Source organism: Eumetopias jubatus, unplaced genomic scaffold, assembly GCF_037043125.1.
Source record: "Eumetopias jubatus isolate StellerSeaLion01/CBP00866 unplaced genomic scaffold, mEumJub1_p1.0 scaffold_2, whole genome shotgun sequence".
Classification (NCBI taxonomy): Eukaryota; Metazoa; Chordata; class Mammalia; order Carnivora; family Otariidae; genus Eumetopias; species Eumetopias jubatus.
This window is the reverse complement of record NW_028274808.1, coordinates 69,218,825-69,244,921: the sequence shown is the minus strand read 5'-3', so window position 1 is coordinate 69,244,921 and position 26,097 is coordinate 69,218,825. Positions and strand designations below refer to the sequence as shown.

Below are 26,097 nucleotides of genomic sequence, written 5' to 3'. Positions count from 1 at the left end.
AACTTGGTATTGCTGCAAAGTTATGTCTGATTTAGGTTTTAAAAAACATTCATCTTTTCCCTCAGAGGCCACATATCTTCTTGGGAATGAATCAGAGCAGTCTTGGTATACAGGGTGTTTTGTTTTGTTTTAGATCTTAGAGAGCACAGCAGGGAGGAGAGGGAGAAGCGGGCTCCCTGTAGGACTCCATCCCAGGACCCTGGGATCATGACCCAAGCCAAAGGCAGATGCTTAACTGACTGAGCCACCCAGGTACCCCTTTCTAAAGCCCCTGCGTAGAGGGTTTTTTTTTTTTAATTTATTCATTTGAGACACAGAGATACAGAGAGAGAGAGAGAGAGAGCATGAGGAGGGGGAGAGGCAGAGGGAGAGGGAGAAGCACGCTCCCTGTAGGACTCCATCCCAGGACCCTGGGATCATGACCCAAGTCAAGGGCAGACGCTTAACTAACTGAGCCACCCAGGTGACCCGAGCCGAAGGCAGACGCTTCACCAGGGGTTTTGAAGAAAGTGTGAACTTGCTTCATGTAGACCGACAATTCACGTAAACTTTTGTCCGGGTCTTATTTTGCTAAGTGTGATGACCTAACGGGGTAAAGTCCTTATTATTTGTTACTATAACTCATTACGTCCAGAATGAGTATGTTTCAGACAGAAGACAAGAATACTCCAGCTCTGGGGTCTGCAGGCCAAGTCATTGGGTAGCTTCCGAAGCCTTTTTCCCTTGAATCCCACTCAGCTGTATGCTGAGCTGGAATACTCTGCTACACAGGTCTCTGATTCCTGGTTCTTCTGTCATGACTCCTGTTGTGAGTCAGGCTGTGGCTTAGCCTTATCCTTTTATTGTTATAGTAACAAAAGCTGAATAACTGCTGAATAATGATGTAGCAAGCCCTGGTGGGAATTGGTGACCCTTCTAAGATTATAATTAAACTCCCCATCAGAATTCATCGTAGGGTGGACGCCTGGCTGGCTCAGTTGGTTAAGCGTCTCCCTTCGGCTCAGCTCATGATCCCAGGAGTGGGATCAAGTCCTGCATTGGGCTCTTTGCTCATCGGGGAGCCTGCTTTCCCTCTGTCTACCGTTCCCTCTGCTTGTGCTTGCTCTCTCGCACGCTCTCTCTCTGACAAATAAATAAAATCTTTAAAAAAAAATTCACCAAAGGGAATCCAGTCTGTGGGCTCTAGAAACACCAAGGTTCCCTGCAATTATCTTCTCCTTTTATGGGATGTCATGTTTATGTAGGTTATTGGGTATCAGACATATGTCCATCCATCAGTGTTTGTATCTTGAAGAGTTTAATCCTTCTCTTACTGGTTTAGAAAGGTTAAGAAAAAAACCCACAAGCTACTTTCAGGTCTTTATAGAACAGATGTGAATTAAAATGCTGTCTTTTTTTCTTGATGTGCCCTTTCCTTTCACTTGCGTGCCTCACCCTGCCCAAAGGCAAAAAAGAAAAAATTTAGTAATGCTAAGCTAGTTTTTTAACTTACTAATTTTTAAAAAAGATCTAATTCTAACATGTGAAAATCTAGACTGTAGTACCAGATACAGTGGAAGAAGCATCTTTGATCTGGGGATCTTCTCTACCCTCATCTTACGATCAGAGTGTTCATCTCTGCCTTGAGCTCACTGTGTCTTTGGGAACATCACCTCATCCCTCTGTGCTTCTATTTTCTCTTCTACAAAAAAAAAAAAAAATCATGGAAGTGGGGACACCTGGGTGGCTCAGTCGGTTAAGCGTCTGCCTTGGGCTCTGGTCATGATCCCAGGGTCCTGGGATCCAGCCCTGCATCGGGCTCCCTGCTCCGCGGGGAGTCTGCTTCTCCCTCTCCCTCTGGCCCTCCTCCCCACTTGTGCTCTCTTTTTCTCTGTCTCAAATAAATAAATAAAATCTTAAAAAAAAATAGAAGTGGTATATTAGGTCAGTGATCATCAAATATTTTAAAAATGTAGCTTCCTGAGCTCCGTTTCAGATCCACTTAACCAAATTTGTGGAAGTGGAGCCTGTGAAGTTTCGATGATTAAAAAAACAACCAATACACAGAACTTGTGAGGTAATTCTAATGATGAGTCAAGTCTGGGAACCATCAGATAGGTGGTGTCTGAGGTCCCTTCCAGCTCTAACATTCTGATTATCTGTCAGTGACCCATGAGTAACAAGGCTGTTAGAGAAATGTGAAGACCATGGGTAATCAAGGGAGCCAGAACTATCTCAGTGGTAATCTTTTCCATGTGGGGGAGCAAGCCATATGGATATTCAAGAGAGTATCTTCTCAACAGAGGAACTAGTAAGGACAGAGATCCTAAGACAGAGTCATGCTTGCTGTGTACCCTAAAAAGAAAAATATTGCCTAGGGGCAAAAATGATTTGGATTCAGAAAGTCAGTGGTCCTTCCAGGGAATGTGAATAGGCCCAGGGTGGGCTGCTAGGTAGGGCTAGCAGCTGCACGGTACAATATGAGAGGCAGGTCGGAGGTTGTCTGCTCCCTGTTCTCTCTCCCACTGGGCCTTGCTTGATAACAATAATTCCTATTATTAGAACCTCATTTTTTTTTTTTTTTGTATTTAAGCATGTTTTCTCAAGGCAGTGATACCTTAGTGTAAACTATTATGAGAACTTGTTCCTCGGTAGCGAAGAACAAGACCATATGAAAGGATTGGGCTTGTTCTGTAGAGCGGCGTATGAGGGCTGACCTTCTCCTTTCCAGCTGAGTGGACAAGCTGAGGGGAGACAGCCTAAAACTCAGCTGAACAGGGACAGAGACTTCAATGGTCATATCCAAAGCTCAAATAATATGTCCTTGGTTTTCATCTTCATGGGAAATTCTCTAGCAGACTATAACAGACCAAAATGATCTTCAGAGAATAATCCTGTCACAAACTTTAAAAACTCTAGTGTTCGTTACTGAAAGTTCCTGTATTTTAAAAGTTCCTTTGACAATTGAAAAACTTTTTTCCTTTTAAATAGACTTTATTTCTTAGGGCAGCTTTAGGTTCACATCAAAATCAGCAGCAAGCACAGAGAGTTCCTCTGTACTCTCTGCCCCACACGTCACATGTGCACAGCCTCCCCTACTATCAATATCCTATATCAGAGTGGTACATTTGTTACAGTTGATGAACCTACACTGAGACATTGTTAGCACTCCACACCATAGTTTACATTAAGGTTCACTCTTGGTGTTATACATCCTATGGGTTTTGACAAATGTGTAATGAAATGTACCCATCATTATAGTATCAATACAGATTAGTTTCACTGCCCTAAAAAATCCTCTGTGCTCTGCCTATTCATCTCTCCCTAACCCCTGGCAACCACTTACCTTTTTACTGTCTCCACAGTTTTGCCTTTTCTAGAATGTCATTTCGTTGGAATCATATGGTATGTAGCCTTTTTAGATTGGCTTCTTTCACTTAGTAGTATGCATTAAAGCTTCCTCCATGTCTTTTCATGGCTCAATAGCTCATTTCTCTCTACCACTGAATAGAATTCCATTGTCTGGATGTAGCACAGTTTTTTTTTATCCATTCACCTACTGAAGGACATGTTGGTTGCTTCCAAGTTTTGGCAATTATGTATAAAGCTGCTGTAAACATCTCTGTGTGGGTTTTTGTATGGGCGTAGGTTTTACTCCTTTGGGTAAACATCAAGGAGTGTGATTGCTGCATTGTAAGGTAAGAGTTTGTTTAGTTTTGTAAGAAACCACTGTACTTCCAAAGTGGTTGTACCATTTTGCATTCCTACCAGCAGTGAATGACAGTTCGTGTTATTCCACATGCTTGTCAGTATTTGGTTTTGTCAGCGTTCTGGATTTTGGCCATCCTAATAGGAGTGTAGTGGTATCCCACTATTGTCTTAATTTGTATTCCTCTAATGACATATGCTGTGGCACATCACTGATACGTTTATCTGCCATCTATATATCTTTTTTTGTGGGGCTTCTGTTCAGATCTTTGCCCATTTTTCAGTTGGGTGGTTCATTTTCCTGTTGTTGAGTTTTATGAGTTCTTTGTATATTTTGGATAACAGGCCTCTATCAAATACGTCTTTTGTAAATATTTTCTCCCAGTCTGTGGCTTATCCTCTCATTTTCTTGTTTTGTCCTTCGCAGTTGAGAAGTTTTAAATTTTAATAAAGTCCAGGTTATCAGTTATTTCTTTCATGACCTGTGCTTTGGTGGTCATCACCATGCCCACAGTCACTGAGGTTTTTGTTCTATGTTATCTTCTAGGAGTTTTATAGTCTTTCATTTTACATTTGGGTCTGTGATTCATCTTGAGTTACATTTTTGTGAAGGATTTAAGGTCTGTGTCAAGATTCATTTTTTTTTGCATGTGGATGTGCATTTGTTCTAGCACCATTTTTGGAAAGTTTGTCTTTTCTCCATTGTATTACCTGTGCTTTTTTCAGTCAAAAGATCAGTTGACTATTTGTGTGAATCTGTTTCTGGGCTCTCTGTTCTTTTCTTTTGATCTATTTGTCTCTTCTTTCATCACTACCATCCTGTACTGGTTACTGTAACTTTATAGTAAGTCTTGAAGTTGGGTAGTTGTAGTCTTCCAATTTTGCTCTTATCCTTCAATATTGTGTTGGCTATTCTGGATACTTTGCCTCCACACGCAAAGTTTGGAATGAATTTGTTTATATCCACAGAATAACTTGTTGGAATTTTGATTGGGATTGTATTGAATCTATAGATCAAGTTGGGAAGAACTGGCATCTTGACTCTTCCTATCCATGACCATGGAATATCTCTACATTTATTTAGTTCTTTGATTTCTTTTGTCAGAGTTTTATAGTTTTCCTCTTACAGATTTTGTATGTATTGGGGGAGTGTGCTAATATAAATGATACTGTGTTTTTAATTTTAAATTCTACTTGATAATTGCTGGTATATGAAATAATTTTTAAAAATATTTTAATGGGTATATTTTCCAGAGCATGATTGCATTTAAGTCAAGCTAGCTACTTTGCCCTTTTCTTTTTATTTATTTTATTTGGTTTTTTAAAAACTTATTTATTTAAGTAATCTCTACACCCAACATGGGACTTGAACTAACAACCCGAGATCAAGAGTCACGTGTTCTTCCAACTGAGCCAGGCAGGCCCCCCCCTCCCCTTTTCTTTTTAAATTCCTCCATCTTTTTCTTTTCTTTGTTACTAAACTTATTTTAAGATTTTTTAAAAATATTTTTTCTGATTATCAAAATGATATAATTTTATTATAAAACATGGAAGGTGTAAGCAAATATAAAAATGAAAATTCAAATTACTCAAATGCTATCACACAAATTTTACCAATACTTTTATTTTCTTGCAGTCCTTTTTTTTTAAGAATTTATTTTTTTAGAAAGAGACCAAGTGAGTGAGGGGAGGGGCAGAGGGAGAGGGAGAGAATCTCAAGCAGACTCCCTGCTGAGTGAGGACCCCCAACGTAGGGCTCAAACTCACAACCCTGACATCATGACCTGAGCTGAAATCAAGAGTCAGAAGCTTAACTGACTGAGCCACCCAGGCGCCCCTGTGCAGTCCTTTTTTGGTACATGGGTATAAGCTGTATTATATTTACTGAATCATGTTGTATTTATCAAGTTATATAATCAATCTTCTTTTTTACTCAGTATAACATTTTCCCCATGTTATTAAAATGTTTTAGAGAACAAATTTTAATGACTTCATAGTATGTTCTTACATGGATGGCTTCAAAAACTTAGGGTATGTTCTGGTAGTGGATGTTTAGGTTTCCAGGTTTTGACTGCTAACAATGCATAGAAAGAAACTTATTTTGGTTCACATTTCTAACATTCTCCTTGGGAGATAATTTGAGGGAAACCCGTTTTCCTTCCCCAATAGTATTTGAAAATTGAGAGATAAAATTTGGTCAGATAGATAGAAACCAAAATATATCTACATTTGGAAAATGGTTAGTGTGTGTAACAACAGGGAGCTGCCTTAATAACCTCAAAATTAGACTTCTTCACACACCTTGTCATAAGCAGCCTAGGATACCTACAAAGCCTTGCCACATAGGAGTTCACCCCTATAAAACGATGTTGAGTAGTAGTGGAGGATCAGAATAGTTTGTGTGTGCTCTGTAGCCAGATAGATACCAAAGAATAAAGGAAAATTTATCAATCAGAACTCATTCTTCTTCCCCTGGGAAGGAGCAGGTGGGGGTGAAGACAGTCAGGCATCTTATACTAATTGGGATTGTGCCTCTACTTGGAAACCTGAAGCAAAGGTAAAGAAACCCTCCCAGCTCTAACATCTTTTGTAGGTTGAATCACCTTTTTTTTTTTAAGATTGATTGAGTGATTTCAGAAAGAGAGACAGAGAGTGAGCACACAGAGAGAGGGGGAGAGGGGGAAGCAGATTCCCCACTGAGCAGGGAGCTCGACACAGGACTTCATCCCAGGACCCTGGGACCATGACCTGAGCCAAAGGCAGATGGAGCATCTGTAGGTTGAATCACTTTTTAAAGGGTATAAATGCAGGGGTTTTTTTCCTTAACATTTTAAAAAGCATTTTGTCTATCTGTCTTCAGAGATAATGCATTCACTTAGTTCAACAATGATTGTTCCTACCTCCTTATTTTTACCCATGCCCTTTAGGTGATCAGTTTTACTAGTTTTTTACAAATCCTTTTTTTTCTCATTTAGAAACCCACTTAGCATTTTCTTTTTTTTTTTTACTCTAGCATTCTCCCCTTTCCTGATGGCTCCATTTTGATCTTTGCTGAGTCCTCTTTTTCTCCCGACCTGTTAATGTTGGCGTGCTTGAAGACTCAGTCCTTGGACCTCTTTTCTACCCACACTCACTTCCTTAAGGGATCTCATCCAGCCTTTGGCTTTAAATACCATCTGTATTCCAACAACTCCCACATTTATAACTCCAGCCCAGACATTTTCCCTGACCTCCAGATTTGTATATCCAACAACTTGCCTCACCTGCAGCCTTCTCCCTCTTGATGGTCCTAGGTATGGGACTCATCTTTTTTTTTTTTCTTCCGTACACACTGTATCCTATCCATAGCAACTCCAACTGGCTCTACCCTCAAACTCTACCCAGAATCTGGCTACTTAACCACCTCCACTATTACAACCTAGTCTATGCTAGCATCACCTCTCTTCTTCTTCTTCTTTTTTTTTCCTCTCAATTTAACCATTTATTTTATTTTTTCATCATGGTAAGTGTACTCTTTAATGGCCATCCCCTATTTCCCTCATCACCCTCCCCACCTTCCCTCTCCCTCTCTGTGTGCTCAGTCTCTCTTCAGTCAATCAATCAGTCTTAAAAAAAAAAAAAAAAAAGTGATTCAACCTACAAAAGATGTTAGAGCTGGGAGGGTCTCTTTACCTTTGCTTCAGGTTTCCAAGTAGAGGCACAATCCCAATTAGTATAACACTCCTGACAGAGTTAAGTCTGTTTCTTGGTTTGTCTATTTCCTTTTTTCTTTTCTTCGCTAGTTCATTTTGTTTCTTAAATTCCACATATTAATGAGATCATGTGGTGTTTGTCTTTCTCTGACTGACTTGTTTCAGTCAGCATTATATTCCCTAGCTATGTTGTTGCAAATGGCAATATTTCATTCTTTTTTATGGCTGAATAACATTCAATTGTATATATACACACCACATCTTCTTTATCCATTCATCTATCAGTGGACACTTTGGCTGCTTTGGTAATTTGGCTATTGTAAATAATGCTGCGATGAACATATGGGTGCATGTATCCTTCTGAATAGATTGATTGATTGATTGATTGATTGATTGTAATTTTGGTGTAAATACCCAGTAGTGCGATTCCTGGATCATAGGGTAGTTCTATTTTTAATTTTCTGAGGAACCTCAAAGGGATTGCATTTTAATTTTCTTATGAACTATTTCAACCATACAGAAAACATAGAACATGTTATAATAACCATATGTGTACCCACAACCCAGTTTTCTTAAATCTTAACATTTTGCCACTTTTGCTTCACATATGTAATTAAAAACAAAAAATCTAAAACACTAGGGGAACAGATACTGCTTACTACAAAACTCTTACTGGGCCTGGTCTTTTCCCTCTCTTCCTTCCAGAGGTAACCACATTCTGAATATTTGCTTCTGCATATTATTAGTCTACTGGCCATGATGTATCGATAAATAATACTGGGTCACACATATTTAACATTATAGAACAAATGTCATACTGTACATATTATTTTGAAGCTTATATATATATATGTTTATATATGTTTTTGAGATTTATTCATATTCATGTAGTTCTAGTTCAGTAATTCTAAATTCAGTATAGCATGCTACAATTTATCCATTAGTCTATTGATGAACATTTTAATTTTTTTAAATAGATTTTTACTATTATAAAAAATGTTGCAGTGAATAGTATTACACTTGTCTTTTTCCACATATCTCCATGGATTTCCAATGGGTGTAGTGGAATTGTTAGGAGGAATTGTTAGGTTTTAGAATATATGAATATTGGGCTTTATAGATATTCTCCAAAGTAGTTGCCTCAACTCCTTTCCCAACAGCAATGCATGAGTATTCCTATTGCTCATCATTCTTGGGGGGGGGGGGCGGTGTACAGAAATTGTATCTTGTTTTCTTTTGAAACATCTTTGTGGAGATGTGATTCACATACCATACAATCCACCCATTAAAGTGTGTATATACTTGGGTGAATTTTAGTGTAGTCACAGAATTGTGCAGTCATCACCACCCTTTACTTAAGAATATTTTCATTACTCCCAGAAGACACCCCACACAAGATTTAACTGTAATTTATTATCTGTCTCTGTACATTTACCTATTCTGGACATTTTCTATAAATGGAATCATATAACACATGATTCTTTGTGATTGACTTCTTTCACTTCCCATGCTTTCTGGGTTCACCCATGTTCTAGCATGTATTAGTGCTTTATTCCTTTTTATGGCTGAATAATATTCTATTGTATGGATGTGCCATGTTTTATTTATCCAGTGGTATTCATGTGGTTTTTTTCCCCCCCATCTTTTGGCTATCATGAATAATGCTGCATAAACATTCCTGTACATGTTTCTATGTGGACTGTTTTTTGGATGAAGAAATCACACTTTGGATGCCCGGAGCAATAGGTAGAAGTCACAGGTGTCTACCTGGTGCAGGTGGGTGAGAAAGCAGCAGGGGCCCTTTCTCCAGGCCTCTTGGCTGCCATTGCTCAGAGTCCTGTCCTTCCCCCCGCCCCCCCGCCGCCATCCTGCATGTGGCAGGCATGGCAGCGTGTGTACTTCCTAACCTTGGCTTCAGCCCCTCCCTACAAGGGTCCGTGGCCACCCACTTGCCTTTTTGTGCATTAATAAATGTTCTGGCCTCCAATAGCATCTTACCTCAGCTACGGACTCCCAGACTGCCATTCTCTCTCTCTAGCACAGCAGTCCAGTGTTGTCTTTTGAAAGGCTTGTCTTCCCCACCCAAGGAGGGAGAGCATTTTCAGGTAAATTTATCAACTATCTGGGCCATAAATTTAAAAACCAAGCTTAGGAATTGCTGGGCAAGCTCTTGGCCTTGTTTTGTCTGCTTCATCCCCATGCCTCTGCATGGCCAGCTGTGGACTAGAAGATCTAGAAATTTATTTTAGACCTAATGGAAGGAACAACCACTTTTGATAAACTAATCTTGCTTGCTCTTTACCTAGGAGAACAGAATATTCTTGTAAGTTTTGCTTTCAGAGGTCAGAACTTTTCTCCCTTTTTCTTTTCTTTTTTTTTTTTTTTTGATATTTTATTTACTTGACAGAGATAGCAAGAGAGGGAACACAAGCAGGAGGAGTGGGAGAGGGAGAAGCAGGCTTCCCGCGGAGCAGGGAGCCCAATGCGGGGCTTGATCCCATCATGACCTGAGCGGAAGGCAGACTCTTAACGACTAAGCCACCCAGGAGCCCCTCTCTTTTTCTACTTTTTAAAATTCAATTTATATAAACTAATTTTTTAGTATTTCTTTTGTGTAGAAATAAGCAAATACAAATATGTATTCTTCCCTCTTAATCAGAAGGTAGCATGCTATACACAAGAATCTGCTCTTGGCTGTTTTGACTTTCAGTATCCTCTGGAGATCTTACAGGTTCGCTGTTATCCTTGCACACACTATACAACAGCTGCTTGGTATTTTGTTGTGTGAATTTAATTTAAGTGATATAATTTGCCCCTACCAGTGTCTTTTCCAGTTGTTTCCAGCCTTCCGCTCTTAGCAAACATACCGCAATCACATGTTTATATCTGCTTAGTTCCAGAAGTAGGATTGGTGGGTCCAAGCTGTGATGAATTACCCCCTCTATGTAGTCATATCATTTTTGTGCCTTTGCTTGTCTTAATCAGTCGGGTGTCTTAACTTTCAGAATTTTGCCAGTCTGATAGGTGTATGATTTTAATTTGCTTTTCTCTAAGAGTGAGATTTAACGTGTTTTCATATTTAAAAAACCATCTTAATATTTTTTTTTCTGTGAACTATCTGTATCCATTGCCCAGTTTTCCATTGGTTTGTGAGTCTTTTTCTTCATTGATTTCTGGTCCTTTATATATATTAGGGAGATTAATCTTTTGTCTGTGATATGAGCTACTAATTTTGGGTGAACTTTTCAGAAAGCTTTGATAACAGGTTTTGGTTGTTTTTTTTACATAGCTGAGGTCCTTCATACTGTATATGTAGTTCTGTGTTCTGCTTTCAGTCTTAACATTATATTGCCAGTATTCTTACTTTTCAAGTGTAACAGGTTTTATGCCTCAGAAGGAAATGGAGAGGGGTGTCCTGGAACGTAGAGGCTGTTACCCTACCTTGTTTGCTACTGGTAAGAAGGTGATAGAATAGCAGAGTTGGAAGAGCAGAGGATTTGGAATTAGGAAACATTGGTTTGAGTCCTGTCTTTGCCACTCACTGGTTATAACTGTTTAATAGTCCCCTAATTTCTATATAAAATATGAAATACAGGCTCTCTCAGGACATTTGTGAAGGTTAGCTCAGGCGAATTCTGTAAAGTATTTGGCAGACTCTAAAATGTTAGGCAGTTTTTGGCGTCTCTGCTGTGTGGCTCTGCTCACCAGTCTTCCCCAACTGTGTATATCCAAACATTAGACTTGCTCGAAGTAGTATCTCTAGGCTCTGTGAGATTATACAGTAAAAAAAGGGCAGTTATTAATATGGTAGAAAGCAATTTGATGCAGTACTAGGACAGTAATAAACTCAAAGGCCATAAATAGGTTTAATACATGAGAAGAGGGGTTACATTTTTAGAGAGAAACTTGTCCTGTCCTTGGGAGACGCAGAGGATGAAGAAGGGCAGGAAAATGTGGTATATGAATGCTGACAAGAAAGCTCAATAAATGTCATTGTCTAAGGCCAAACTACATATTTGAAACTGAATCTAAATGCCTTGAATTCATTAAGGTGGTTTCCCTGTAGGAGTTCACCCACCGCCTCATGCTTCAGCCACCAAGAAGCTTTTTAAAGCAAACAGTAATTAAGGTTGTTTGTCTTAAGGCAATAATAAACTATCTGATGGAATAAAAAAAATAGAATGTTCTTATTGTATCCCTCAGTTTTGTAATTTATTTTTAATTTTTCAAGAGATGGTACAGTCATATGGTTAAATATTCAAAAGGCACAAAGTCTTAGTACTCACAGCATACTTACTGTGTACCGGCTCTGCATTAATCCTCACTTATGAAGTAGGCATTACCATCTCCATTTTGCAAATGAGATACTGAGGAACAACGAGGTTAGGTAACCTCCCAAAGTCACGTAAGTAGAAAGAGGCAGAGTGAGGACTTGAACCCAGGCTGCCTGGCTCCAGAGTCTACACTCTGTGCTGTTTTGACAGATGTGTATTAAATAGTTCTGGGGGCGCCTGGGTGGTTCAGTAGGTTGAGCATCCGACTCTCGGTTTCAGCTCAGGTCATGATCTCAGGGTTGTGGGATCAAGCCCCGAGTTAGGCTCCGTGCTTAGTGGGGAGTCTTCTGGAGATTCTCTCCCTCTCCCTCTCTCTCTCCCCTCACTTGTGTGTAGCACGTGCGCAGGCGCACGCTCTCTTTCTAAAAATAAATGAATAAATCTTAAAAAAATAGTTCTAGATGCAACCAGTCTTACAATCCATTATTTATCTTTCCAGAGATAGTCTATGCATATATAATAAAATCCAGAATTTTTTCTCCATTTTTCTTTTTTTTTTTTTTTTTTAATATATATGGTAGCATTCTATGCACAGTATCTTCTACTTCTTCCTGAATGATGTCTTGGATTATGATATAATTACTTAAGGCTCTTCCTCATTTGTTGTTGTATCTGTATATAGTACTCCATTGTATGGATGGACCATAATTTAACGATCTCGTGTTGACAGTGTGCAGTCCTTTGCCATTCCAAACAGTGCTGCAGTGAATACCTTTTTGTACATAATCATTTTGAACCCATGCAAATTGATCTGTAGGATTAATTCCTGCAAGTGGAAGTGCTGAGTCAAAGAATATGTAAGTTTGTGTATTTGTACCCATGTCTTTTTTTTCCCCTTATTTTGGTTCTTGCCTCTGCCCCATGGCCTGACCCTACAGTACTATGCTCCGACCACTCCCCCACATGCTCACCTGTACCCGTTTCTTTTATTTCTTTTGTTTTATTTTTTTAAAGATTTTATTTATTTATTTGACAGAGAGAGACACAGAGAGAGAGGGAATACAAGTACGGGGAGTGGGAGAGGGGAGAGGCAGGCTTCCTGCCGAGCAGGGAGCCCGATGTGGGGCTCGATGCAGGGCTTGATCCCAGGACCCTGGGATCATGACCTGAGCTGAAGGCAGACGCTTAATGACTGAGCCACCCAGGTACCCCTGTACCGTTTCTTTTAAAGCTAATATTTTACAACCAAAGATAGGTACCGTTTCTGTTGATTTTGGCTTTCTCATTTTGCAAACAAAAAACCTTATGGAGAGAACCATGCTTTTGACCTTTGGAAACCTCTGGGAAAATAGAATTATAACCTTATCTGTGTATAATTTAAGTGAATTTGGAATTAATATACAAGCCAGTGTCTTAAATATCTATTTGTTATTAGTATATTATTTCCCTGGGTGGGTAAGGGAGGTGGGGAAACCTTACTTTCAGGAGAAGATATGATACCATGTTTTTGCAAGTTAGCTTTTAGCAGGGCCATTGTGCATTCAGTAGTCCTGAAATATAGTAATAAATGTTGACTGTTTTGGTTATGCTGACAAGAGTATGGGAGAATTAGCTCAATGAATATTGAATTAAAGCATGCATAGAGATGAACAACAAAGCTTTTTTTTTTTTTTTTTTTTTTTAAGTAATCTCTGCACCCAACATGGGACTCAAACTCATGACCCTGAGATCAAAAGTCGCATGCTCTTCTGACTGAGCCAGCCAGGCACGCCCCTGTCCCCTACTTTTTTTTTTTTTTTTTTTTAAGTACAGGTAGCTTCTAGTTTAAAGATACCAGAAAAGAACACATAGTGCTCTGTTATGAATTAAAGGAACTATTTTGGAAAATATGGGCCATATTTAAAGTTTGTGAGTTTTTAAAGGGGAGAAAGGGGAGAAAACCTATAAACAATAACAAGAAAATCTGGCCGGGATGGAATCCTGTTTGGCATAGTGGCATAGTCACCTGGCCCCTCAGAGTCCCTCTTGCCTCAGAAGAACTTGTACTTTTGCTCTGCGGATTTTGTTAGCATATTTTGAAAGTTCTATTGAACTTTATTAAAGATGTATTTATATTAGTAGCATGTTTGTCAAAGTATAGAGTATATCTAGGAGCATTAAGGGATGCTGTGCAGTAATGTGGATTAATTCATTCGATTGCTTTCCTTTTAGTACCTGGCTGGGGTCATCTGTTCTAAATCACACTGTGTATACTTTATAAATGAGTTGGAAGGATGAGACCTTGAGGGGTGATTTTAGCCCCAACCCATCATTTTTATAGAGGAAGAAACACTGGACTACGAGATGAAGGAGTGTGACCGGGATTAGGCCATCGATCCTGCTTAGAACTCAGGCATTCTGAGTTCTGCCCAGTGCAGTGCTCTGTGGTTTTGTCAGTGCCACGGGGGCCTTAGGGCAGCAGGGCATGCGTGATGGTGCGATGAGGGCTACACGTGAACTTTACTTATTTCACAGTTTTACTTGACATGACCCTGAATTCAGGTGGAAAAAGGAGGGGAATTTGGTCTTTTTCTCCTCTGTACTTCATAGTTTATGGTACATAGTACCCAAACCTATTTTGTGACTCATAATGTTTTGTTATTGTTGTGTGAACACATAAAGACTTAATGTGGTTTTAGCCTGTGACCCTTGCAACCATTTATAGTATTGTTTCAGTGGGAGGGAGAAATGAGTTCTGAGTTACAGCCTACTTGCACATAAACTTTGATGGTCATCTTTGTTAGGAATTGGTTATATTTGGGATAATGTTAGTGAACTTAATGTTACTTATTCCAGTCTTTTGACCTTCCCTAAGACATAGTAAGCATTACATTGGTCAACAATCTCTTATCCTACAATTCTAAAATCCTAAAATCTGTGAAAAGATCTTTGGAATTAACCTGAACTACTGTGAGGCTATGCATAGTCTCTGTCTAATCTGCTCCGCATAAATATTGATAACTTGGCCTGGTGTAGTATTAATTTGTTTTATTTTGGGATTTGGTTATACCTGGAATCCTGGAGGAGGTATCACATAACATGTGGTATGAGCTTCTTTCTAAAATATAAAAAATTCTGAATTCTTAAACACCTGTCCCCAAAGATCTCAGTGAAAGGATTGTGTGTCTGAACTTATCTCTGACTTACGCTTTGCAGGTTTCAGAGTACTTTCATACTTAGTCTGTTTTTCCCAACAACCTTGTGAGACATATAAGGCAGATAGAAACACTTAGGGAAAGGTGAGCCCTAGATAAGTGCTTTCCTAAAGTCACCTGGGTCAAAAGTGGTAGAGCTAGAGTTAAAAGTTCTGTTTATCCTGGCGAATACCAATTCATGTCCCAAGTATCACATCCTCTGCGACATTCATCCATGCCTTACCCGTGTGATGTGGACTTGACCTCCTCACCCTTTAAGTTCTGTAAGCCATCTGGACATTAATCTCAGGGTCTGTGACAGTGTAGTTCACTTAAGTGTTTGTATGTTGGCCTTCCCATATCAGGTTGTAAGCCTTTTGAGGTAGGAAATGGATCTTGTTAATTCCTATTCCTGGTATCTTTCATGGTACCTGGGTCAAGCCAGGTCCTAAAAGTGTGTGGAAGGAGTAAATGCAGGAGTGTGCTTGGAGGCTCATGTTACTTACAGTGCTCTTTCCACACCGTATAGCTGATTATAGGGATTTATCCTTTCATTCTACACAGTTCTTCTACAAAAGGAGTAAAGGATTTACATATCACCTACTTTCTTAAAGACAAGGTTGCAGCCAATAGCCAATAGAAATTTCTTTTGGTAAAATAATAGTGGGATACATTTATTTGGAATCATTTTTAAATTATATCTTTAGGCTAGCTTCATGTATTAAAGCTTCTGATAAGAATTGGAATCTTTAAGTACTTTTTTACTATACTCTTGACCACACAACAGTAATTCAGTGGTAAGTTTTTATGAGTGACTCTGAAACTAAACTTGGCAAGTTGTGTACAAAGACTTTTACAGTATAAAATAGGAAGGTCAACTAATTTGCAAATTACTTTTCCTGTTTCCTCTTTTCCTGAGAGTGCTAACGCAGACCAAAGAAAAAAAAAAAAAAGCTTTGATTCCAAATTTGTTACTGCCATCTATTTACATAATTTTTTCTCGAAATAAATAGCTTGTTACTGAGTGGGAAATAATGTACATTTGTGCTGACAGGGTGAACTCTGATTGCCATCTCAAATACAGTTTTTTCCCCTTTTCTCCATCCCTAGTCTTCTGTATTTTTAGGTAAGAGTCATTAGGTCTTCTTCACTACTCTTGAGCAAACCTTTTGAAAGGGTTTCTATTTGTTTTCAGAAACTTTTTTTGTGAAAGAAAAGAGGAGCAGTGAGAGTTGGCAGAAAAAAAGAACATAGAATATGGTTTAAAATATCATCATAAATACTATATAGTAAGTTTCATCAGAGCGGGAATTATGATTTGTTCACTGCTGTATCCCAGGGCTTGGAAGGATGCTTGGCACACAGTAGGCATGCAGGAGCTACTTGTTAAATGGATAATATTGACATTTTCTGTTGTGATTGTTATTGTTGTTTTTGTTTTGTCTTGTTTAATTTTACTTTTTCTTGGACCATTTAAAGTTCCCTATCATACCTGACTCTTTAAACATTCACATTCTTGGATCACAGGACTGCCCTGTAAACTCTTCTTATGAACTTTTGAGTACATAGGGTTATTTCCTTGGGTGAGAGCTAGAGGAAAAAAAGAAGTATTCATCTTTCATAGATCATGTTTCACATGGGCATACTTGAGCCCAATTCTAGCCGGACTCCTATAAAAGTTCAAAGGACCAATCAAACACCAACACTAGAACTGGTCTTGGAGGATGTTGCAAATCCTACAACTACTTCTCTCATCCTTGTTAGCCATTACTCCTTGAAACCCTGGGTATGCAAGTCACTATCACCATCCTATTTGTTCTGAAAATGGTTTTCTCAAACAGCTTTAGTCCTCCTAAAACGCGGGTCACATTATGTCATTCCCGTTCTCAGAAAGTTGGAATGGCACGCCATTGCTTGTAGAACATACATACATTCCCTGGGTTAGCATTCAGGGCTGTCCACGAGTAGTCCTAAACTGTCTTTCTAGCCTCATTTCCTGTGTAATTCTTCTGCCGTAGACATAATCCAACCAACGAAGACTTGGACTTTGTATCATTTGATTTTTTGTGTTTGTGCCATGCCCTTGTTCTGCAATGACTAACTCCCCTGTTTACGTGGAATCCTTGCTGTCCTCCCTAACTTCATCGGTTCAAATATTGCTGCATCTGGGAATTTTTTCCCGTTTTTTTCTCTTGCTTTCTATATTCTGCCTTGTCTTTTTATTTTCATGTAGTTTTCTATATAATTGTGTCCTCTAGATTCTAAATTCATTGAGAATAAGGCCTTATCCAGTTCTTATTTATTGTATCTCCCGCCCCCCCTCCCCAGTGCCAGCCTTCTTTGGCTTTCTTGGCTTGTAGCAGCCTAACTCCACAATCTGTCATCACCTTCCCTCTGTGTCTGTGTCCAAATTTCCTTTCTCTTATGAGGACACTAGTCATTGGATTAAAGCCCATCCTAATCTATCTCGTATGATTTCATCTTAACTTGATTACATCTGCAAAGACCCTGTTTCCAAACAAGGTCATATTCACAGGTACTGGGAATTAGGAATTGAGGGACATGATTCAACCCACAACACGTGGTTATATATATTTTATTTTTACATTTTTTTATTTAAATTCAGTTAGCCAACATATAGTACATCATTAGTTTCAGATGGGTTTTATATATATATATATGTATGTATGTGTATATATATATATAAAAGAATTCTGTTTTCTGTACTTAACTCCTTTGAACTGTTGCTTGTCACCTTTCAGGTAAGTAATTTAGACTTTGGTCACTTTCTTGCTGCTCTTGAGTAGTTCCAGAAATAAGGTCTGGTTTCAGTTCCTGGCAGATTTTAACATCATAGAATCTTAAAACTGAAGAGGGTCCATCTAAGTCCTTTTGTTTAAATTTTACAGTAAGAAAAGGTAGATAAACCATCTTATTTTCTTCTGCCTGCAGTCAGACATCTGTGGCCATAGATAGACAAATCATACCAGGAACCAGTGTTCTGTTCTTGCTTTCAACCAAAGCAAAGAAATGAAGTAGTTCTGATTAGAATAAACATCTTTCAAATAGATATCTTAAGGCAAAAGCCCAAGGCTTATTTTTTTATACCTCTTTGAGTTATGTAGAGTTGCCCTCAGTAAAACACTAGGAACCATGGTTGGTGCTCACAGAAGCCCCACAATAACTTTTGGTTGAACGTTGAAGGGAATGCCGACACGCAGAAGATACATGTGGCATGTGATGTTGACTAACTGAAGCATTGTATTATGGAGGATGGTAGGGGAAAGAGCTGACAGTGTGCTGGGGGATTTCCCTAGATTATCTCCTTTAATCTTCACACTAGGCCCCACTGGTGCTGCTTGGGGGAACTTGCCCAAGGCAGTCCCACCAGTGGGAGGCAGAGCTGAGACTTGATCCCAGGCTTGTCTTACTCTGAAGCACTCAGTTAATCTCCTTTGTCCTGCCTGTATTTTCTTTGTCAAATTACTCAGCTGTAATTTCCTCTACTAATACTAGTAATGACAGCTGACAAGATTTTAATTAGGTATTAAATAAGACAATATTCATATGGAAGAAGGAGAGTGGAGTTTGCCATATATTTTATAAAACATACCTTTTTAAGGTATTTGGGTCAAAAAATTAGACAGTTTAACATACGCAATTTCCCTTTCCTTATCTTTTATTTCCATTCTTTTAAAATTGGAAAAATAGCATGACACATTTAATAAGGTGGTATGATCATTAAAATCTCGGCTTTTCTAGTCAGGCTGTCCTCAGTTTGAGGTTGGAGTTGTGGTTACCCCTCAAAAGGATTGAACAACTTGCTTCATAAATTATAAAGCTATTTTGGCAAAGTGTAATTGTTGGGGCAAAATAAGTCAAACAAGAAAAAAGGACAAACCCTCTTTGCTTTCTCGCTTTCAACAACTTCAGCCTGTGTACTATGTTTTAATAATTTTGGAGGCTATTTTTTTTTGAAGGTTTTTTTAAGTAATCTCTATATCCGGTGTAGGACTCGAACTTTGTGTAATTTTAAAATGTAGGGGTTTGGGGACAGTCATCAGGACTTTTTGGGTTGTAAGTGACAGAAAACTAACTCCAGGAATAGTGCTCTCTCGGAAGCAGCCAGCCTCGATTGCCCACAAGAATCTATCTCACTCCATTGCTTACCTCTGCTTTCCTCCACATTGACTTCATTTTCAGAGATAGGCTCTCACATCATAACGGCAAAAAACAGGGTTATCATTTGCCAGCCGAGCATCTGAGTTTGGGGATTGGCTTTCACAGCCTAGCTGGGGGTCTGATTGGCCAGGACTGGATCACAGACGACCTGTGGACCGAGAGAGAAGAAAATGATTTCCAAAATAAACTTGCCATGTTGTTATCAAAATCAGGAGGAAGGGATGCCGGACATGGTAGTTTAGAACATAGGTTGTTATAAGAAGGTACGAACAGAACTTTCTATTTTTGGGGGCTGGGATTTAAGAAAACTAATCTGCTAACTTGAAAGAATATATTCAATATTAACTACCACTGCCTGAAAAAGGAAAGAGCCAATAACGCACAACTTGTGGTTGGGTACCAGACACTGTAGCAGTTTTTTTTTTTTTTTTTAATTGTACCATTAACAATTCTCTTAAGTAATTAGTAACATTTTGGAGCCCTTACCACATGTCAGCCTCTATGTGAAACACTTTACATATTTAATTCCCACTGCAGCTTTGTGAGGTTGGCATTAATATTCTCATTGTGCTGATGAAAAAATGGAATCCAGATGTATCTGACTTCCCTGTAGTTGATTATCTTAGTATTTCAGTTTGCTTTTGTTAGTCTGCCTCCCTAACTTTCTATCATCCATATCTGGGGAGCTCCTCCTCCTTCCACAGCTTTCTCTAGGTAGGTAGCACTCCTTTTGCCCCCATCACCCTTGCATCCCACTGCTAAGTCTTAGCGGTTCTGCCCCCTGCTGAACCCACCTCCAGGATCTGTTTGCTTTTCTCTACATCAGTTGCTGTCCCTCTCACCTTCCTGACTAAAGACCTGAACTCTGATAAGAAATTCTGTCTAGCCTTCTTGCTTCTAGTCTTGATCTCTCCCCCACCCCTGTTTTCCTTAGAGGAGCCAGGTTGAATTTTTTTAAAAAAGTATAGATCTGAGTTTATCAGTCTTTGTTCATCTTGACTTCCTGTTGCACTTAGGGTATGATCTTGGCTCCTGCCTGTCTTCCCAGCCTACCTCTTGAGCTCCTCTTCTCTGGCCTTTTTTTTTTTCCTTTCTCTTCTACATCTTACCATGTACTTCCCTCTTCCTATCCTGTTCTTCATTCTCACTCTTTCTTCTTTTTTTAAAGATTTTTTTTTTTTTTTTTTTATTAGAGAGAGCATGAGCAGGGGGGAGGGACAGAGGGAGAAGCAGGCTCCCCACTGTTCAGGGAGCCCAGTCTGGGGCTGGATCCCAGGACCCTGGGATCATGACCTGAGCCAAAGGCAGATGCTTAACTGACTGAGCCACCCAGGAGCCCCTCACATTTTCTTTCTTTAACTCTTACTTCTTTAAGCCTGTTTAAATGTTACTTCCTTAAATCCTCTGTTTTTTGTTTTTGTTTGTTTGTTTTTTGCTTTCTTATTAAGCTCTACACCCAACATGTGGCTTGAACTCAAGACCCCAAGATTAAGAGTCACATGTTCTACCAGCTGAGCCAGCCAGATGCCTGCTTCACTTCCTTAAATCCTTAGGGACTTCCCTGCTCCTCAGATCTGAAAATATGAGACTCCTTTACTTTTCCTTTCTGCATTTAGGACAATCTGTAGTTACGTATTCATATCATTATTAGCCCAGTATTCCCCACTAAACCACGTTCTTTGTGAGGATAGGGACAGGTCTGTTTAGTTAACTGCTGAATATCTAGCATCAGGACCGCAGTGCCTGAATCATAGTGGGCATACAAATATGTGTTGAATGGATCAACAGACTAATAACTGAAAATATCCAAAGCAGTGCGTTTTATATTTATTCATTTTTTAAATTTTTTAAAAGTAAGCTCTTTGCCCATCATGGGACCTGAACTCACAACCTGGAGATCAAGAGTCACAGGCTCTACCACCTGAGCCAGCCAGGTGCCCCAAAGCAGTGCATTTTAAATGATTACCCTTTTTATAGTTCTCCATTCTCACTTCATTCATTACTCAAGAACAAACTTAGGTTTAGAGCAGTTTTATCCCAGCAACTTTTGGTTTTACTTAGGAATGTTAAAGGACAAAAATTTAACCAAGTACATTTGAAGTTCTAATTGGCTCTCTTACTCAATTCATGAATGGGCGGCATCCCATCCAGCAAGTAGAGGGGTTCTCTGAGGAGTTGTACAGAATGGACGGTTTTTACGGGAAGGAGGATGGAGCAAGGAGTTAATAGCAAAAGAAAAGAAAGGATTGTTTCAGGCTAGGTCATTTTCCCTCAGGGGCAAGGACAAGGGTCTTAGGCACATTACCTCATCTTCTTTAGGCCTGGAGAAGGCCCAAGTGACAGACTACCTCATGTTGGTCAGCAATTCCTGACTGGTTAATACTGTATTTCTAGGGGAGGTTGAAACTGTGTTTAAGTTAGGTGTTAAGTCCTGATTTGGTGACTTGGCTTCAGTGACACCATTTTGGGCCTGTGGTTTTCTTTTTAACAGGAATAAGGCATGCTTCCTTTATTGCTGATTGTTATTGTTAGCAATTCAGATTCTCTACAGTGATGCACTTGTTTTTTTTTTTTAAGATTTTATTTATTTATTTGAGAGAGAGCATGAGCAGCAGGGAGGGGTAGAGGGAGAAGCAGACTCCCCACTGAGCAGGGAGCCCGATGCGGGACTCGATCCCAGGGCCCTGGGGTCATGACCTGAGCCAAAGGCAGACGCTTAATCAACTGAGCCACCCAGGCGCCCCTGCACTGGGTTTTCAAAACTTCTTTATCAGAGCCAGCTATAATAGAGGAAAGTTCTAAATTTTAGGATATGTCATTCCACTCCATTTAACCTGAGCCTGGGTGGGTGGGAGAGGAAGAGAGAAGGCCCTGCTCACTTGCTCCAAATGGTTCCCTGACCAGTAACACAGAAGCTTGAACAGTCCTGTACATCAGGTGTGCCATCCCAGAATGCAGGCATCCAAATTTAGCTTTCTCTACACATCCTTGTGATTTCTGGTGGCTGTCTTTGCCCAGAGTGGCTTTGGAAGGAGATCTTCCCAACCTTTGTCGTGGACATTTGGTGATACTTGTATGGCCCATCTGAGCCCACAGACGAGGCTATCTGCCCCTGGGTATGAGGGTGTGACGGGGTCATCATCTCTGCACCCTTGTGGCCTTCTGCTGCACATAGGTGCACTGGCTGGGAAACCTAGCTCTCCACGATCATTCCAAGTGTTGTGGATAATGTAAATTTTTCTCCCTGTTTAATCCACAGTTGGTCATGTTCGGAGTTGGACTTGAATGAGATCCGCCTGATAGTTTACCAGGACTGCGAAAGGAGAGGCAGACAAGTCTTGTTTGATTCTAAAGCAGTTCACAAGACTGAGGAGGTGGCAACCCAGGTATGAAATGCAGGTTTGCTTTCATCTTTTTTTATTTGTGCTGTTAACCACCCCTCTGAGCAATCATTTATTAATTCATAATCTTCTCTTTGGGCTGTATTGTACAGTATCATTAATGGTTCAGAAGAAACAGAAAGGCTCTCCGCCACCCCACCCTGCTGCATTTGTACTCTTATTAATATACACAGGTGAAACTGTTATCAAGGAATCATGACAGATGCTCAGTAGTGTACTATAAACATTACTAGAGGTAAATTTGCTGGTGAGTTGCAATTCAGTAGTATTTGGATGCCAAACATGTGCTGTGCAATAGGGAATCTGAGAACTCTAAAGTTCATAAAGTGTTAACCTGAAGGGAAGTTAATAGATCATTCTGTCTAGTATTTCACATAGATAATAAGAGGTATTACATTGCACTAGGTTAAACAAAATTAAATAGCTTTCCTTACCATAGGACTTCAGTATGCTAACATACACTTTCATCTTCAAAAGGGAGTGCTTCTCAAATCCATCTGACCAAGGCAGCTTTATTTATTTCCTATTTTTAGTGGAGAGCAGGGTGGTGGTGATGGTGTTCTGGGGTGGGGCGTGGGGGATCTGGGATGGGTAAAGTGAGGACATAATAGCCCTTGATCCCTTAGAGCCAGAACAGGAACGTTATCAGGTCACGTGTCTGGATCCAGTCCTCCCTCAGTCTTCTGGACATCAACCCAGGATACTTCTAAGTTGTCACCTTTAGACTTTTCATTCTTTTCATGTTCAATACCTTGCTATCTATACTGACCAAATTCTGGCAGTTCATAGAATGTGTAGCTAAGTAAATGAATAGTTTATTTCACGGCCTTTGTTTCATCAGGGCCAAGGGGCTCTTTTCCTGCTTTTGATAAAGATCATTTCTGCAGGAAGGAAGTATTTGGTTAAAGGCAGTTTGGCTGAGTAGATTCCATAGTGCTTTAAAGTGGAAGTCTGCCAGGTAGCTAATCATTACAGTAGTTGTTGGGCTTGTTAGGTTGGGGGTGGGGGAGGGATCTCTCAAGTGATTCACCTGTAGGCTTTAATGGTAGATTTGTATCAAAGTTGAGGTGAGCCGGCACTTCACCCTTTGGTGGACAGGACATGGTCCCCTTGATTTCCCACATTGTTTCCTGTTTCCCTGAAGGCCTTTCACAGGTAGTTTAGTGGGACACCCGCACGCCATCACTAGGGCTCCTCTTGGTAACAGGTGGAGAAAAATTCTCACTGGTTTCCAAAAGGAACTGGAATTTTGGCATATCGATATGAGAGCAGTGATAACACTGGAGTCTGGAAGTACTCATTTAATCGAGAAGGCAGCTAGTGCCAGAGGGGTTCATAACTTGCCCAAGGCTACAAAAAGAGTCCAAAAAAAAAAAAAAAAAAAAGAGTGCTCTATTCACGTACCAGGTATTAGCTCCAATTATAGACTGCTCAGTATGTTGTACCCCAGCCAGAGGGTCGAGCAGTCCGTGAGGCAGGTGTGGACTTAGTGTTACTTTAGGCTCCCTGAGGGGCTGTGTTTCTGGTTTAAGTGGTATTAAGTAACAGCTAGAGCTGAAGAGGGTGTTGAAGGAGTGCCCAATACCCGGGAATGACCAAGGATGACTTTGAGTGCCATCGCTGCAGGAGTGGCTATTATGGACCAGCACAGTGTGTGTTTTCCTTACATTCTTTTCCCATTTTCAGCCCCCCACTCCCTTGGCAAGCACAAGACCTCATGAGTTTGTATCAAGCACATGACTGCTGGCATTTGCATTAGACCACCAATGTGACTGTCACATTGGAGATTAGATAAGCTGCAGTTGCATTCATGTTTTTCCAAGCAAAAGCTGCCCACAGAAAAGCAAGTAGGACTCCGACAGACTAGAAACAACCCGTCATAGGTGGCACAGGTTGCTTCTGTAGGGAGTAATATGTTTTGTTGTAGGAGGAAGGGCAAAATTAGTAAAGGGGTACTGTCTTTATACCTTTATGTCACTGTCATAACTCTATTTAGGGAATATATAGTAGATAATCTTCTATTACCCCTAACCTTTAGAGGTCACTTTTCCATCACATGATGTATAATTCACAGGAGCTCCTATTTCAGAGTTTTGGTTCATCTTTCACAAATTCGACCTCATGATTTTCTCTCCTGTTACCTTTAGAGGAGTGCTAGAGAAGGTGTGCCATTAAAAATACAGACTCAGACTTTCCAAATTAGTAATTTTGCTTTCTTACTTAGTTCCATTTGCCCGGTAAAATTTTAAATTTGAAGCAATTTCTTTCTCCACGTCAATATTTATAGATTATGACTCTCCACAGTACTAACAGATTCATTAATAACCCAGAGATCAGCTCTCACTGACGATTTCAAGACAGGAATTGAAACATAAATAGCAGTTGAATTACTTGAGAATATTCACACTACATAACTCCCGTCTTCTGTCCAGTTACCTTTCTTCCGCGTGCCTCCTTCCCAGATACTATAGACTCCGGGAAGCACATTTTTTGTCCTCAGCAAGAAGGGGAAGAAAGCTTCTGGTTTTCTGTGCAACTGAGGCACAACATAACAGAGTGATTTAACAAAGAAATGCCCAGTGAAGAGCGTGTTGTGGGAGCCCGACACACTTAGCAGTGCTTACCTTGCCTGTCTCCTCAGAAATCAGAGGATGCCCCTATTAAACTGGCAGCCAAGTGCTGTCAGGGCAGTGGCGGCGGCGGCAGCCTCTCATCCCAGAGCTCTTCCGGGGGATCTCTACAGCACGCCAAGGAGCAGCTCCCAAAGTACCAGGTAAAACCGTCCCTGCCATGTCCCACAGCCCCTGGGACTGAAACCATTTACTGTAATTTCTCCACAAGGAAGAATACTTGCTTGAGGCTCCTACTCCAGGAACATGAGCATACGTATTCGAAGATGTGCTCTTAGATGTTTCATGTCAGTGCTGTTTTCACACTTCGGCTTTTGTCTCTTGATAAAAACTATAATGAAGGCGAGGTGACCCAGTATAATACATACTGAATGAGGAAGAAATATTGCAAACGAGGTAAACCCTTCTGTTTTGCTTCCTTTGTTGCCCGAACCTGATGAAAAAGCACGGATTTTCCAGTTTTGTTTTAAGAATTTCAAGGATTCTGAGAATGTATATGGGCATCCTAAGAAAATAGCACTTGCCAGTCGGGAGGAAGAGAACCGTGTTTAGGAGGAGAAAGAAAGGGCAAGATGTAACTTGAGTGTGAGGGATACAGGGCTGGTAGCAGGTGTGTGTGTGTGTGTGTGTGTGTGTGTGTGTGTGTGTGTGTGTGTGTAAGGCAGTAGAGGATAGGGATTAGGGTTATTGAAAAATATTGGCGTACTAGACATAAGGGAAGAAATGTTTCATAAGTACTGAAGAGCAGGAGGGTGTAAACTAATGGAGGATGTATCATTTTTTTTTTTTTTGACTCTTGGAATTTTCCATGTTGCTGGAAAAGCAAAGCCAGGTAAATTGCCAGCAGCCATTGGTCTATGGAACTTTGTTAATTTCATGTTCAGGATTGGGCCCTGCGTTTGCGCTTATTTCACAGTGCTCCTGGGTCTCAAGGCAGTTGGTGATTAAAAAAATATACAGTGAAATTTTCAGCTAGTTGAGAATTACAGTTGGCATGTAGACCTTGTACCCCAAGAAAAAGCAGATTACAAAATGCAGGTGGTGGGTGGAAGTTATTA

General features: G+C 40.0%; 1 protein-coding gene across 4 annotated transcripts in view; it reads left to right on the top strand.

Moving 5' to 3' along the window:
- FNIP2 (folliculin interacting protein 2) overlaps window positions 1–26,097 on the top strand; it is a 136,548-nt gene that overhangs the window by 43,378 nt on the left and 67,073 nt on the right. For all 4 annotated transcript variants that reach the window (XM_028104365.2, XM_028104363.2, XM_028104364.2 and 1 more), the window contains exons 2-3: window positions 22,268–22,394; window positions 25,051–25,182. In XM_028104365.2, the coding sequence (XP_027960166.1) occupies window positions 22,268–22,394; window positions 25,051–25,182 (259 nt within the window). The remainder of the gene's footprint in view (window positions 1–22,267; window positions 22,395–25,050; window positions 25,183–26,097) is intronic.